This window comes from Ursus arctos, unplaced genomic scaffold (assembly GCF_023065955.2).
Source record: "Ursus arctos isolate Adak ecotype North America unplaced genomic scaffold, UrsArc2.0 scaffold_2, whole genome shotgun sequence".
NCBI classification, from domain to species: domain Eukaryota; kingdom Metazoa; phylum Chordata; class Mammalia; order Carnivora; family Ursidae; genus Ursus; species Ursus arctos.
The window spans coordinates 66,140,248-66,152,312 of record NW_026622874.1 but is presented as its reverse complement, the minus strand read 5'-3'; the positions used below and the strand labels follow the sequence as shown (position 1 = coordinate 66,152,312).

The following is a 12,065-nucleotide window of genomic DNA, read 5'->3' as shown; positions in this document are numbered from 1 at the left end:
CCCCATCCCTCATTGCCCCTTTCCTACGAAACCCTGGGTGTGGATGCTGTGCTGAGCCTTGAGAGAGGCAGGCTGGCACGCCTCCATACCTGCTTATCCCAGGCAGGTACCGCCCCTGGGCAGCTGGGTGGGAGGTTGGCGGGTGGCTCACGGAGCCCTGAACCAGGACTTCTGCACTGGTATGGAGATTATGAAAAAGGAGGATGGGTAGCGAGGGTGAGCAGTGTCCAGGAGAAGATGTGGTGGCCTATAGCCACCCCTGGGGGCTGCTGGGAGCATTTCCTGAGGTGCCAGACCCACTGTGGCTCTGTGAAGCACAGGGTCCTGGGTGGTCATGGAGGGCACCAAAAGCAATTCCTTAGGGGCACACATCCTCCCCTCAGGGAGGGGCCGGTGGTGGGTGGATAACATGGAGCTGGCCAGCTGAGCTTGCAGCTCGGGCAAGAGCTGCTATGGTGACAGTGATGGGGAGAGGTGTGATGGGTACAGGAAGCCCTTGCTCTCAGGCTGGCCTGTGCGTGTGACCTGAGGCAGTGGTAGGAAGGAGAGCCATTGGCCACACTCTGGATGGTGTCTCGGAGAAACTGAGCAGGTGTGCCCAGACGGGTGCAGCCCCCGGGGCTGCAGCTCTTTGGAGGTGGGGGCTCCTGCCCAAGTGACAACCAGGATTTACTGGAGGCCTATTACCTACTGTGTGCCCTGGCCTTGAGTCCAGACCTCCTGGGGACTCAGGGAGGGTGGAGCCCCAGCCCACCTTCTCCTGGTCCCGGCCAGCTGGGCGGGGGGGGGGGGGGGGCGGCTGGCACAGAGAAGGGGGAGAGAGAGACTGGACGTTACCAGGGGCTCAAGCTCCAAGTCAGCCTGGCTCTGCCCTGCAACCGCGCAACTCTTGCTCACCTGCTTCCTTCAATGCCCTGGGCAGTTGTTTGCGGTCCTACCGGGGTCCTGTGGAGGGCCGGCTCGGCAGGTCCCAAGCGAGGTCTCCAGTCCCTCTGGCCATCCCGCCCGTCCGTGCATATGCTGCTCCCTCTGAAGGAGTGGGAGGCCGCTTGGGTGCGCGCTGGGCCTGTTGGCGCCAACTTTGGGAGCCCTGGGCCAGTGGACACCCGTGTGGGCGGCAGAAAAAGGCTGCAATGTGGCGTGCGCCTCGCAGTGCCTACATAAGGGGGTCGGCTGGCCCCTCGGTGCACCAGACCAGGCATTCCTGGGGGCCACAGTCCCTCAGCGACGCTCGCAGGGGTGTCTCCGCCCGCCACAGCCCAGGGGTAAGAAGCTCAATTTCCCGCAGCTGACCCCCGGGTTCCTGCCCCGCCCCACGCCCAAGGCACCGGCCCCACACCTGCAGTTTGACCACGCCCACTCCGTTGGCTCCGCCCACGCACGAGGCCCGCCTTGTCGTTCTTGGCTCCGCCTCCGCGCTCAGGGCCCACCCCTCCGCCCAGGCCCCGGCTCCACGCTCTTCCCAGTGCTCAGGCTTCGCGTCTCGCGACCCGCCCAGCTCCCTCTCTCGGCCCCGCCCCACTCTCTCCGGACCGCCTGCGCCCCGCCCCCGCCTCATCTTGGCCCCTCCCCCCTCGGCCCGCCCCACATTCCCGGTATGGCGCCCACGCTCCGAGCCCCGCCCTACGCTCCGGGCTACGTCCCGGCCCCGCCCCACGTCCGTGCCCCACCCCCACGCTCCGAGACCCTCCTCACGCTCCGGGATCGTCTCTGCAATCCACCCCCGCCTGGTGCTTCGACCCCGCCGGCCGCTCACGGCCCCGCCCCAAGTCCCTGCCCCGCCCCGCGGTCTCCTGAGCGCTTGCGCCCTGGCCCCGCCCCCGCTCTCGGCCCGCCTCACGCTCCGGGCCCCGCCTCACGCTCTCGGCCTCGCCCCCACGCTCCGGGCCCCGCCCCGCGCTCCGGCCCCGCCCCCGCACTTCCGGGCGGCGCCGGCGGGGGCGCTCCGGCCTGGGCTTCGGTGCTCTGGGCTCGGGCTCCCCGCTCGGGGAAGCGATTGCGGCCGCCGCCGCCGCCGCAGGACCGGCCGGAGTCGGGCCGGAGCCGCGTCCCCCGGTGCAGGCGGGTGAGAGCGGGCGGCCGGCCTCGGCGGCGCCCCCGCGGCCTGCCCCGTGCCCGCCTCCGGGCCGCCGCGCCGCTGCTGCGATGGGGGCCGCCCGGGGCCGCGCCCCCGCCCCGTCCAGCCGGCCGCGCCGCCGCTGAGCGCGTGGGCCGCGCCGCGCCGCTCCGGGCGCCGGGCCGGGGCCCCGCCGCCGCCGCCGCCGGTGAGTAGTGCGGGCCGGGCGCGCGTTACTGCGGGGAGCGGGCCTGTGCGGCCGCCCATTATAGGCCGCGTAGGCCGGGCCGGGCGCGCCGGGCGCGGGACCCGGAAGAGGGGCTCGGCGGGTGCGGGCCCGGCGCGCGTGCGGGGAGGCTGTGCGGGCTCCGGGGGCGTGCGGGCCGGACGCGCGTGCGGGGCGGCGTGCGGCGGTCAGCAGGCTGTAAAGAGCGGGTGCTGTGCGAGCAAGGTGTGTGGGGTTCAGTCAAGGCTGTGAGGGCAGGTGTGCCGAAGAGGGGATGCTCGCTCGGGATGGAGACGGCAAGGGGGAAGGGCCGTTGGTGCTGGGTTGTGTGAGCCTGCGAAAGTGCGGGGTTCGGTTCAGAAGGGGCAGCCCTTGCTCTCCTGGGTGGAAGAGTGCACGGAAGAACGAGGATTCGGAGAAGGGCTGTGGGGTTCTTCCCGGAGGAGGCCGGGGTGCGCAGCTGTCTGGCCTGGGGCATGTTTCGCGTGTGCGTGGGGTGCGGAGTAGCTGCCGTGTGCAGGGATCCTGGAGAGAGGCCGGACGGTAGCGCATCCCTTCCCTGTTCCTCCAGCAAAAAGTAGGAATGCGGAGTCTGAAACCCAAGGAGGCAGAAGTGCCTGAGGCTGAATCCATGCTGTGGTTTGGCTTGTCAGAGTGGCTGTACTCTTTCAGGTTGATACCTTGTTCCCCAAAACTCTCTCTCGGGTGCGGGTCTTAGCTTCTACTTCCACCCCGCATTTTGGAATTCAGTCCCCCATGAAGCCAGAGCTGCAAGGCCAGGGCAATGAAACTTTCAGCTCAGCACTGAAGACAGTAGAAAAAACAAACAAACAAACAAACATCAATTCTCTGGGCATTTTTCTCAGCCCGTCTCCACGATAATTTATGAAGAGTTCTTGCTGTTTATCTCAGCCACTCTTTTTTGCTCGCACGTGTGTTCTCTGCTTCTTCGGGAAGCATCTCAGGCGTACTCAGATCCACAGGCCTTATTTTGGAGAACACACGTGGTCTACACCTGACCTCCCAGGGTAGCCATGTTTGAGTTTCAGTTTTGAGAACTTATATTTAGGGACAAGAATGGACGCGCATACAAAATACAGTGTTTCTCTGGGATTTTCAGAAGGTGTGGGGGTTTCTAGAGTCAGAAGAGTGACTGGACTTTTTTGGACTTCATTGGTCCTTGAGAGTTTAGATGGTGAAGGAATGGATTACACTGCAAAACAGTGGCTCTCACCCTTTTAGAGTTTAGTTAACGAGGAGGAGAATGTCAGAGTCATGCTCTTTTACTTCCACACTCCCCATAAATCAAGGGTTAAAAAGTTATATTTGAGTGAAATAAGTAACCACATAGGTATCTATAGCGTTGAGCTGGCTGCCATGGCACCCAGGGGGTATGCCTCAGCAGTGACTACAGGAGGTTTTAAAGGCCTTATCAGAGTTGTAGACTTTTATGGAATCCTTTTATTGATGGTGGTTTCAGGCTGTTGGCCAGAGTCAGTGCTTGTGGGCATTGACTCTACCCTGAGTTCACATGGACTGCTTTACATGTGGTATGTGCGTGTGCACCCTGAATGCTTAGAGTGCTTCTGTGTGGGAACCCAGAGATGGCGGGAGTTAGAGCGTGTTTCAAGAACGTCCGGGATTTGGAGAGGTGTTCACATGCTTCCAGGGACACCAAAGGTCTTCTGTCAGTTGACAGCCAAAAATAGATGTGGGTTATAAGAACTGTTTCTTCTGGGCAATGAAAAATAGTTTAAGATGATTAGGGGGACTTGTTCACACATGAATTAAGAGGTTAGTTTTTAGAGACCAACCCAGTTTTGTAATAAAGGGCTAGATCTTGAGTTTTGTGGCTGTTTTTATAGCACAATAATTCAGCATCTGTGAAGAGCTAACATTTGGCATCTGTGACAATTGTCATTTGCCTTCATGTCAATGAATGAAATATTTATTGGTTGCGAGACCTTGTGCTAGGTGCTGTGGGTCCTGCAGAAAATGTTTAATCAGGCCGCTACTAATAATTTACGGAGGAGATAGCGTCTTCAGAGCAGATGACAGTGACTTGTAATTAACCTCCCATTGGAACACAGTGACTCAGTTCTTTCTCAGGGCTGGTGAAGTAAAGAGTATCTCTGAGGGTAGGGCTCGGGGCCAAGCGTGGGCCCTCCTTCCTAAGAAGGTGTCCTGGACGAGAGGACATGAGAGATCCATGAGCTGGTGTGGAGCTAAGACACCACAGGTGCTCATTCATGTTGACAGGGCTCAAAGGAAGCGACTTTGCAGTTGAAGTGGTCCCTGACGGCAGGATGCCACAGCCCATGGGCCTTGACCTTAAGAAGCAGGCTGTTCGTGCTGAGATGACAGCCTACCCAGTAGTTTTCACAAAAAGTCATTAGCTGCAGAAATGTCATTTGGGGCACGTTATTTTGACCCATTCTCCGTTTCTGGGTGCTTTTCGCTTCTAGCCATCAGCAGCTGCTGGCAGGTGCAGTGGGGACAGTGTGAGAGTGCAGGTGTGGGGGCAGATTACATGTCGGCCCTGGCCCAGAGTATGCTGTGGTGGCCAGGGAGAGCTACCCTTTGTGTTGGTACCAGGTTTTAGGGGTTTACTTTTCTCCCTCTAGGCGTTTGGACCTGACAGGCCTCTCTCCAGCCCGTCTCTAGCCAGACCACTTTGACCACGGCGGGCCGCCAGGCTGGGTGGTGTGGCTCAGCGTGTGGGCTCTGTGAGCTCCCGTAGGCTATGGCAGGGAGGGCCAAAGACCGTGAAAGAGTCCCGATCCAGGATCGCCTTCCCTCACCTGTAAGGTAGGCTTGTCACAGCAGCAGCAACAAAACCACGAAACCTGTAGCCACCTGACCCTTAAGAGGGTGGGTAGTTTGGGTTTGAGCTTATGGAGGTAGATCACGTGAGCTGTATGCCTCCTTAGCCAAAAGGTATAATTGCATTTGGGCTTCATTTTCTGTTTCTATACCTTCTCCATTCTTCAGGGTACTAAATTGCCATTTGCTGTCAGAAGGACCCTTTCCTTGTAGGCAAGGTCAAAGGCAGCATGCTGGTGGAAGCATTTTTTAAGATTGTGCACACTGGTGATGTGAGATGGCCACTGTGTGTGTGGGGAGGGGGTGTCCTTTGGTCGCTTGGTTGAAGGTGCCGAAGGCGACCCCCAGTTGTTGGTGTAGTAGGTGTGTGTTGAGAGCTCCTTGTGTGTTTGCGCCTGTTAGGAGGAGTACTAGGTGTGAAGTGATGGGGTAGGCAGAACGCAGTGACTGTGGGCCTAGCGCATGTGGGGAGCAGACGTGACCACCTGCCTTATGGCGTGTGTCGTGCCTCCCTCTCGGTATCTGAATATCCCAGCAGCCCTGCAGTGCAGGTAGGGAGATCACCCTCATCTTAGGTGTGAGGAACCAGCTCTCATCCAAGTTTACACAGCCAGGAGGACTAGAACGCATATTTCTTTCCTCCAGTCCTCCTGCCTTCCTGGAGCCTGCAGGGAAGGACTGGTTGTGGCCGAGATGGGAGGTCCCCAGGCTGCTGGTCTCCATGATGTTCTCACAGAATGACACTGGTGGGGAGTGGCACTCTCCCTGCTCTGGGCACTTATTTTTTAGATCCAGAGGCATTCCTGTAGTTGTAAAAGTTCCCAGAAATTGTTTTAATATAGCACAAACCTTGTGACAAAAGATTGAAAATTTAAACTGAATTTCTGGCTTTGAGTTCGAGCGGGAGGGCATCATGACGAGTCTTGTCTTGAGAAAAACCTCTGTGGTCATGTTTCCATGGACCCACCTTTCCTAATCCTTGTCCTCTTAATGGTTTCAACAGGACAGATTGATTCACTTTGGAGCTGTAAGTACTGATGTATTAGGGTGCAGCGCCCATGGTTCATTGACGCACAGAGTCCCAAAATGAATATCCAAGAGCAGGGTTTCCCTTTGGACCTTGGAACAAGTTTCACCGAAGATGCCCCCCGACCCCCAGTGCCTGGTGAGGAGGGTGAACTGGTGTCCACAGACCCCAGGCCCGTCAGCCACAGCTTCTGCTCCGGGAAAGGTGTCGGGGTTAAAGGTGAGACTTCAGCAGCCACTCCCAGGCGCTCGGATCTGGACCTGGGGTACGAGCCTGAGGGCAGCGCCTCACCCACCCCACCATACTTGAAGTGGGCCGAGTCGCTGCACTCCCTACTGGACGATCAAGACGGGATAAACCTGTTTCGGACTTTCCTGAAGCAGGAGGACTGTGCTGACCTGCTGGACTTCTGGTTTGCCTGCAGCGGCTTCAGGAAACTGGAGCCCTGTGACTCGAATGAGGAGAAGAGGCTGAAGCTGGCCAAAGCTATCTACCGCAAGTATATCCTCGATAACAGCGGCATTGTGTCCAGGCAGACTAAGCCGGCTACCAAGAGCTTCATAAAGGACTGCATCATGAAGCAGCTCATCGATCCTGCCATGTTTGACCAGGCCCAGACGGAAATCCAGTCCACCATGGAAGAAAACACCTACCCCTCTTTCCTCAAGTCTGATATTTATTTGGAATATACGAGGACAGGCTCGGAGAGCCCGAAGCTCTGTAGTGACCAGAGCTCTGGGTCAGGGACAGGGAAGGGCATACCTGGATATCTGCCCACTCTGAACGAAGATGAGGAATGGAAGTGTGACCAAGACCAAGACGAAGATGGTGGCAGAGACCCTGCTCCCCCCGGCAGGCTCACGCAGAAGCTGCTTCTGGAGACGGCCGCCCCGCGGGCCTCCTCAAGTAGACGGTACAGCGAAGGCAGAGAGTTCAGGTGAGTCAGATGCAAGGCTTCTGTGTCTGTGCTCACACCCGAGACCTGGAGAACTGGCAAGGGACAGGTGTCGGTAAGGAGCGGTCTTGTCTCTCAGCCCCCAAGTGGGTGTGCTCCTGCTGCTGGGGGGAGTTGTGGTGTTCGTTCTTCTTCATGATACCTTCACGTTTGTCATTAAATGTTTCTAATATTTGTGAGTTGAGGACGCTTTTGTTAAGAGCAGTCTGAAATATATGGCCTTGTATGTCATTACGAGTCTTGGAAGTCTTAGAAGGCTTGACGTTCACACTTAGCCTTTAGCGGTAACGTTTATACCCTCTCGCATAGGAGGTGGACTTACTCCCCAGATGCCATCCTTTTGGCTGAATAAAGAGGGGAGTGGACACGTACAGGTGTCAATCCTTAGAAAACTCCAGATCGTTGCATTTTGTGACAGTTCTCTAAGATTCTTCCTGGAGGCTGGGAAGTGTCGGCGGGAGGCTGCCAGGCAGCAGGGTGTCAGAGCCCTTGGGGAATTTCCTGTGGCTGTAGTTCTAGGGGTGGCCTTCTCCCCTCTGCTGACAGAGTGAGTGCCACTGTGTGGTCCGTTCCCAGTGGCATTAGAATCTCTGTTAGAGCTTGTGCACGCAGGCGCACTGCAGCTTGTGAGGTGCCGGTGGTGCTGTCAAGAGGTCGTTTCAGCTGGGGAGACCTGTGTCTTCATTCTCTTGACTTGGTCGTCCCTTCTGTGGTTACCAGAGATTGATTTGGCATGGTTGGAGCGTCTTGCCGATGCTAGCGGATGTTGATAGGGCACTTACGTTTCCCACTCATTTCCCTGTAGCTGGTCCTGGGGACATTTGCCCGTGAAACTCTCAAAGCAGGGAATCCACGGGACCCCTGCTGATTTAATCAGGAGTCCAGATTCTCTCCTCTCCTCTCCCGTGGTGTTACTAAAACCTAGATCATTTCTTCAAGCTTGCAGTGGTAGAGAAACTAGCTACTTGCTAATAAACACAGGATTAAACATTTCTAAGGTTTAAATATCATTTAAGTGATGTGATTCAAGATAGACCATTTGAAGTAATTTTTGTGTGCCTTTTGCTCATTGTCTTGAGCTAAACGCTATTGATATAGCAAGCTTTTTAGGACAGTACTAGTCATAATTATTCTAAGTAAGGCTAGTAACTGACACAGTTTTTAAAACCCAACCTAAAATGATTTAATTAGAATAGTTTTAAGAGGGAATTAAATTGGAGGCCTGGGCTTCAGGGAAAAAATTTTGAGCTCAATTCTGACTTATTTTCTTTCTTTCCTTCTGTCTTTCTTTTTTTCTTTCTTGATTTTACTGTTAAATAATTTCTACACCCAGGGGCGCCTGGGTGGCTCAGTCGTTAAGCGTCTGCCTTCGGCTCAGGGCGTGATCCCGGCGTTCTGGGATCGAGCCCCACATCAGGCTCCCTGCTCCACTGGGAGCCTGCTTCTCCCTCTCCCACTCCCCCTGCTTATGTTCCCTCTCTCACTGGCTGTCTCTATCTCTGTCAAATAAACAAATAAATCTTAAAAAAAATAAATAAAAATAAAAGTAAGTAAATACATAATTTCTACACCCAGCATGGGGCTCAAGTATAGAACCCCAAGATCGAGTCACATATACTACCGACTGAGACGGCCAGGCGCCAAGGGGCTCAGGAATTTCTTAAATCAGAAATCAGAGTTGGCTGGCTCAGTTGGTGGAGCGTGCGACTTTTGATCTTGGGGTTGTGAGTTCGAGCCCGAGTTTGGGTATAGAGATGACTTAAAAAAAAAAAAATTCCTGAGCCCTATTCTGTACTTTTTTCAGTTCTTAGTCTTAAGCAGCAGCTTTGCTTTTTCTTTCTTTGGTTTGCTCTATTTGTAATAAGCAACCTTTGCCTTTAATAGGATACGATACGTTGGCTTCACTTGTTTAAGTAGGTTGAGCTGTAAGGACTGTGGCTCATTTTGGGTTTGCCTTGCTTGTCATGGAGCTGCTGGTGGCGGAGGAAGGCTGGAGTTTGGGCGTCCCGTCGGCAGTTGAACACCATCCCTGTCGAGGTTGCCTGTGCTGCTCTGTGGCTGGAGAATCTCTGGTGTCAGGGTCATCATTTACTAGCACTGGCAGAGTACAGCGTCCAGCGCATTCTCCTTGTCCTGCAAGGGTGTGCACTTGGGATGCCCTAGGTGGGAAGTCACAAAGTCCAGTTGACTGCGATCATTGAAAAGTCCAGAGGCAGGGCCAGCTTCAGGTGTGATTTGATCTGGACTCCAGCCGTTTTTCTTTTAAAGACTTCATTGTTTTAGAGCAGTTTTAGGTTATCAGCAAAAATGAGAGGAAGGTATCACCCCCACCCCCACAACTGCACAGTCTCCTCCATTATCAGTGCTGCTCGCCAGAGCGGTGTGTCTTACAGCTGACAAAATACATCAGCGTCATCGCCACCCAGAGTCCGCAGTTCCCGTCGGGGTTGGTGCCTGGCGCTGGGTGCTCTGGGGCGCGAACGTACGGTGACGTGGAGCCCCCTCATGGTGTCGTACAGAGTAGCGTCACCGTCCGGAAAATTCCCTGCCTGTTCATCCCGTCCTCTCCCCTAACCCCAGACACCGTTCTTTCTCCCCCCACAGAGCTTTTGCCTTTTCCAGAACGCCGTGTAGTTGGAATCATCTGGCGTGCGCCTTTTCTCGTTGGCCTCTTTCACTCGGTGATATAAGGTTCCTCCACGTCTTCCCACGGCTCGTAGCTCCCTTCTTCTGCCCCGAATGATAGTCGGTTGTGTGCATGGACGACAGTCAGTCTGTGCAGCTGCCTGCTGAGGGACGGCTCCGTTGCTCTGGGTTCTGGCGATCAGTAAGAAAGCCGCAGTAAACTTCTGTGGAGCAGAGTTTTGTGTGGACAGACGTTTTCACCTCCTTTGGGTAAACTCCATGGAGCGCCATTGCTGGGTCATAAGGTGAGAGCACATTTAGTTGTGTAAGAAACTGCCACTTCTCTTCTTGTCTCTGCCTTCCCTGGCGGGTTTTGCTGACTGGTTGGAGGTGGCTACTGTAGCGACCTTGGGCTCCAGGCTCCCTTACTTTGTAAGCAGACACCACCTCCAGCATTCAAAAGAGGTCCTGCGTTTTGCCCTGCATGGCCAGGGGTGCTGTGTGCCTCTGTCCTGACTATTCCAGCGTCATCTTTGTGCAAGGGCCCGGGACTGTGCTGCTGGGCTTCGCATCAAGGAGGGCAAACCAGAAGGAACAGAAGGAACATAGGAGGACATGGTCCTCCAAAGGACGATTGGGGTGGAAAGGAAAGGGAGGGAGGAGGGCAGGTGCTGCCTGCTGCGAAGGGGGCCAGGGGCTGGACTGGAAATCTTACTGGGGGATGCGTTTCCTGTGGGCAGCAGGTGCCTCCCGAAAGCATTGATTCTGCGCGAGGTGCGTCCGGAGGGCCGTTATCTAGGGTCTCCCGAAACTGAGCCCCCCGGTCCCATAGGTTCTGTAACCTGGGGCTGCTCCGATTGTGCTCTCCGGTGTTGTTCTGCCTCCCCGACAGGGCCTGGCTGTTTCCCCACAGGAGGCCGTACGTGTGTGCACGTGGCTATTCTTCGTACAGCCAACTCGTGGAAAGTTAAATGAGTGTTATACTTAGGTCTCTGTCAAAGCTCGAAAACACCTGTGCCCCTGGCCTTTTTCTGCATTTATCCAACTCACCGGGGTCATTTTGAGCCCCTGGGCCAAGGGGTCCCAGAATTCTTTGCTCTCTGTGTCTCTATGCAAATTTGCCTAGTCTCTATTGCCGTAGTCAGTGAACTTTGAACATAACTTTGGTTGGTTCACACCCACCATTTTAACTGGTGTGAATTGACAGAAGGCCCTCTGATGATGCATGTGATTTGGCATTAGGGCCCAAGGACTGTAAGACATCAGCTGGCAGGCTCAGGTTTTAATGCCCCATCATAAGTGTGGCCTGGGGGCACCTGGGCGTCTGCCTTCGACTTAGGTCTTGATCCCAGGGTCCTAGGATCGAGCCCCACGTTGTGTCGCACGTCCAGTTCATGGGGCTCCCTGCTCAGCTGGGAGCCTGCTTCTGCCTCTCCTCTGCACCCCCCACTCGTGTGCACACACGTGCCCTCTCTCTCTCAAATGAATGAAATCTTTTATTAATATTATTATTAAAAATTTTTTTTTATTTATTTGAGAGAGGGAGAGAGCATAAGCAGGGGGAGCAGCAGGCAGAGGGAGAGGGAGAAGCAGACTATCCGCTGAGCAGAGAGCCTGATGTGGGGCTCGATCCCAGGACCCTGGAATCATGACCTGAGCCGAAGACAGACGCTTCACGGACTGAGCCCCCCAGGCACCCCATGAATAAAATCTTTAAAAAGAACAAAAATGTGGCCTGGCCCCCCAGGTCTGTTCAGGGACTGTGTGGGCGGGCCCGTCTCCCATTATCCTCCTGGCCCCGGTTGGTCACCCTCCTCAGCACTTCAACCACCCACACCTAACAGTGGCTGCTGGGTTTGATGCCTGACACTTGCAAATGTTTTCCATTTCTCTTTACTACCCTTACGTTCCTCACTGGCTGAGAAGTTTCCCGAGAACAGGGAGTCACATATTTTCTTGTGTCTTCCTGGTGGGCCAGCCCAGTGAGGAGCTCCTGGTCAGGGCTCATCATCACGGTCATGGCCAGAGAGTAGACCAGGGATACCCTTCATAGCGGGAGCAACTCAGCACTTAAAGGGCTGACAACCAGAGTGCCTGGCTGGCGTGGTCGGCAGAGCATGCGACTCTTGATTTTGGGATTGTACATTTGAGCCCCACGTTGGGTGTAGAGATTACTTAAAAATAAATAAAAAAGTAAAGGGGGGACAATGGGTCCTTCCTCTCCAAAGTACATTCGGAGTTTGAGGAGCTGTCTGACCTGTTTGTTGGCTTATTGACTATATTTCTGGTAATGTCTTGAAAGGTCAAGAGAAGAAATGTAAAGAGAGGAAATGCCCCAAATATATACAATTGC

At 55.2% G+C, this 12,065-nt stretch overlaps 1 protein-coding gene across 3 annotated transcripts in view; it reads left to right on the top strand.

Annotated features, from left to right (window-relative positions):
- Nucleotides 1-2,202: 2,202 nt before the first annotated feature.
- The window catches only part of AXIN1 (axin 1), a 58,317-nt gene continuing 48,454 nt past the window's right edge, over nucleotides 2,203-12,065 (top strand). For 2 of the 3 annotated variants that reach the window (XM_057315202.1, XM_057315201.1), the window contains exons 1-2: nucleotides 2,203-2,264; nucleotides 6,109-7,069. In XM_057315202.1, coding sequence (XP_057171185.1) covers nucleotides 6,192-7,069 — 878 coding nt within the window. In that variant the 5' untranslated portion in view covers nucleotides 2,203-2,264; nucleotides 6,109-6,191. Of the gene's footprint in view, nucleotides 2,265-2,528; nucleotides 5,091-6,108; nucleotides 7,070-12,065 lie in introns of those variants that run through there. The other variant, XM_044379059.3, reaches the window with a different exon arrangement.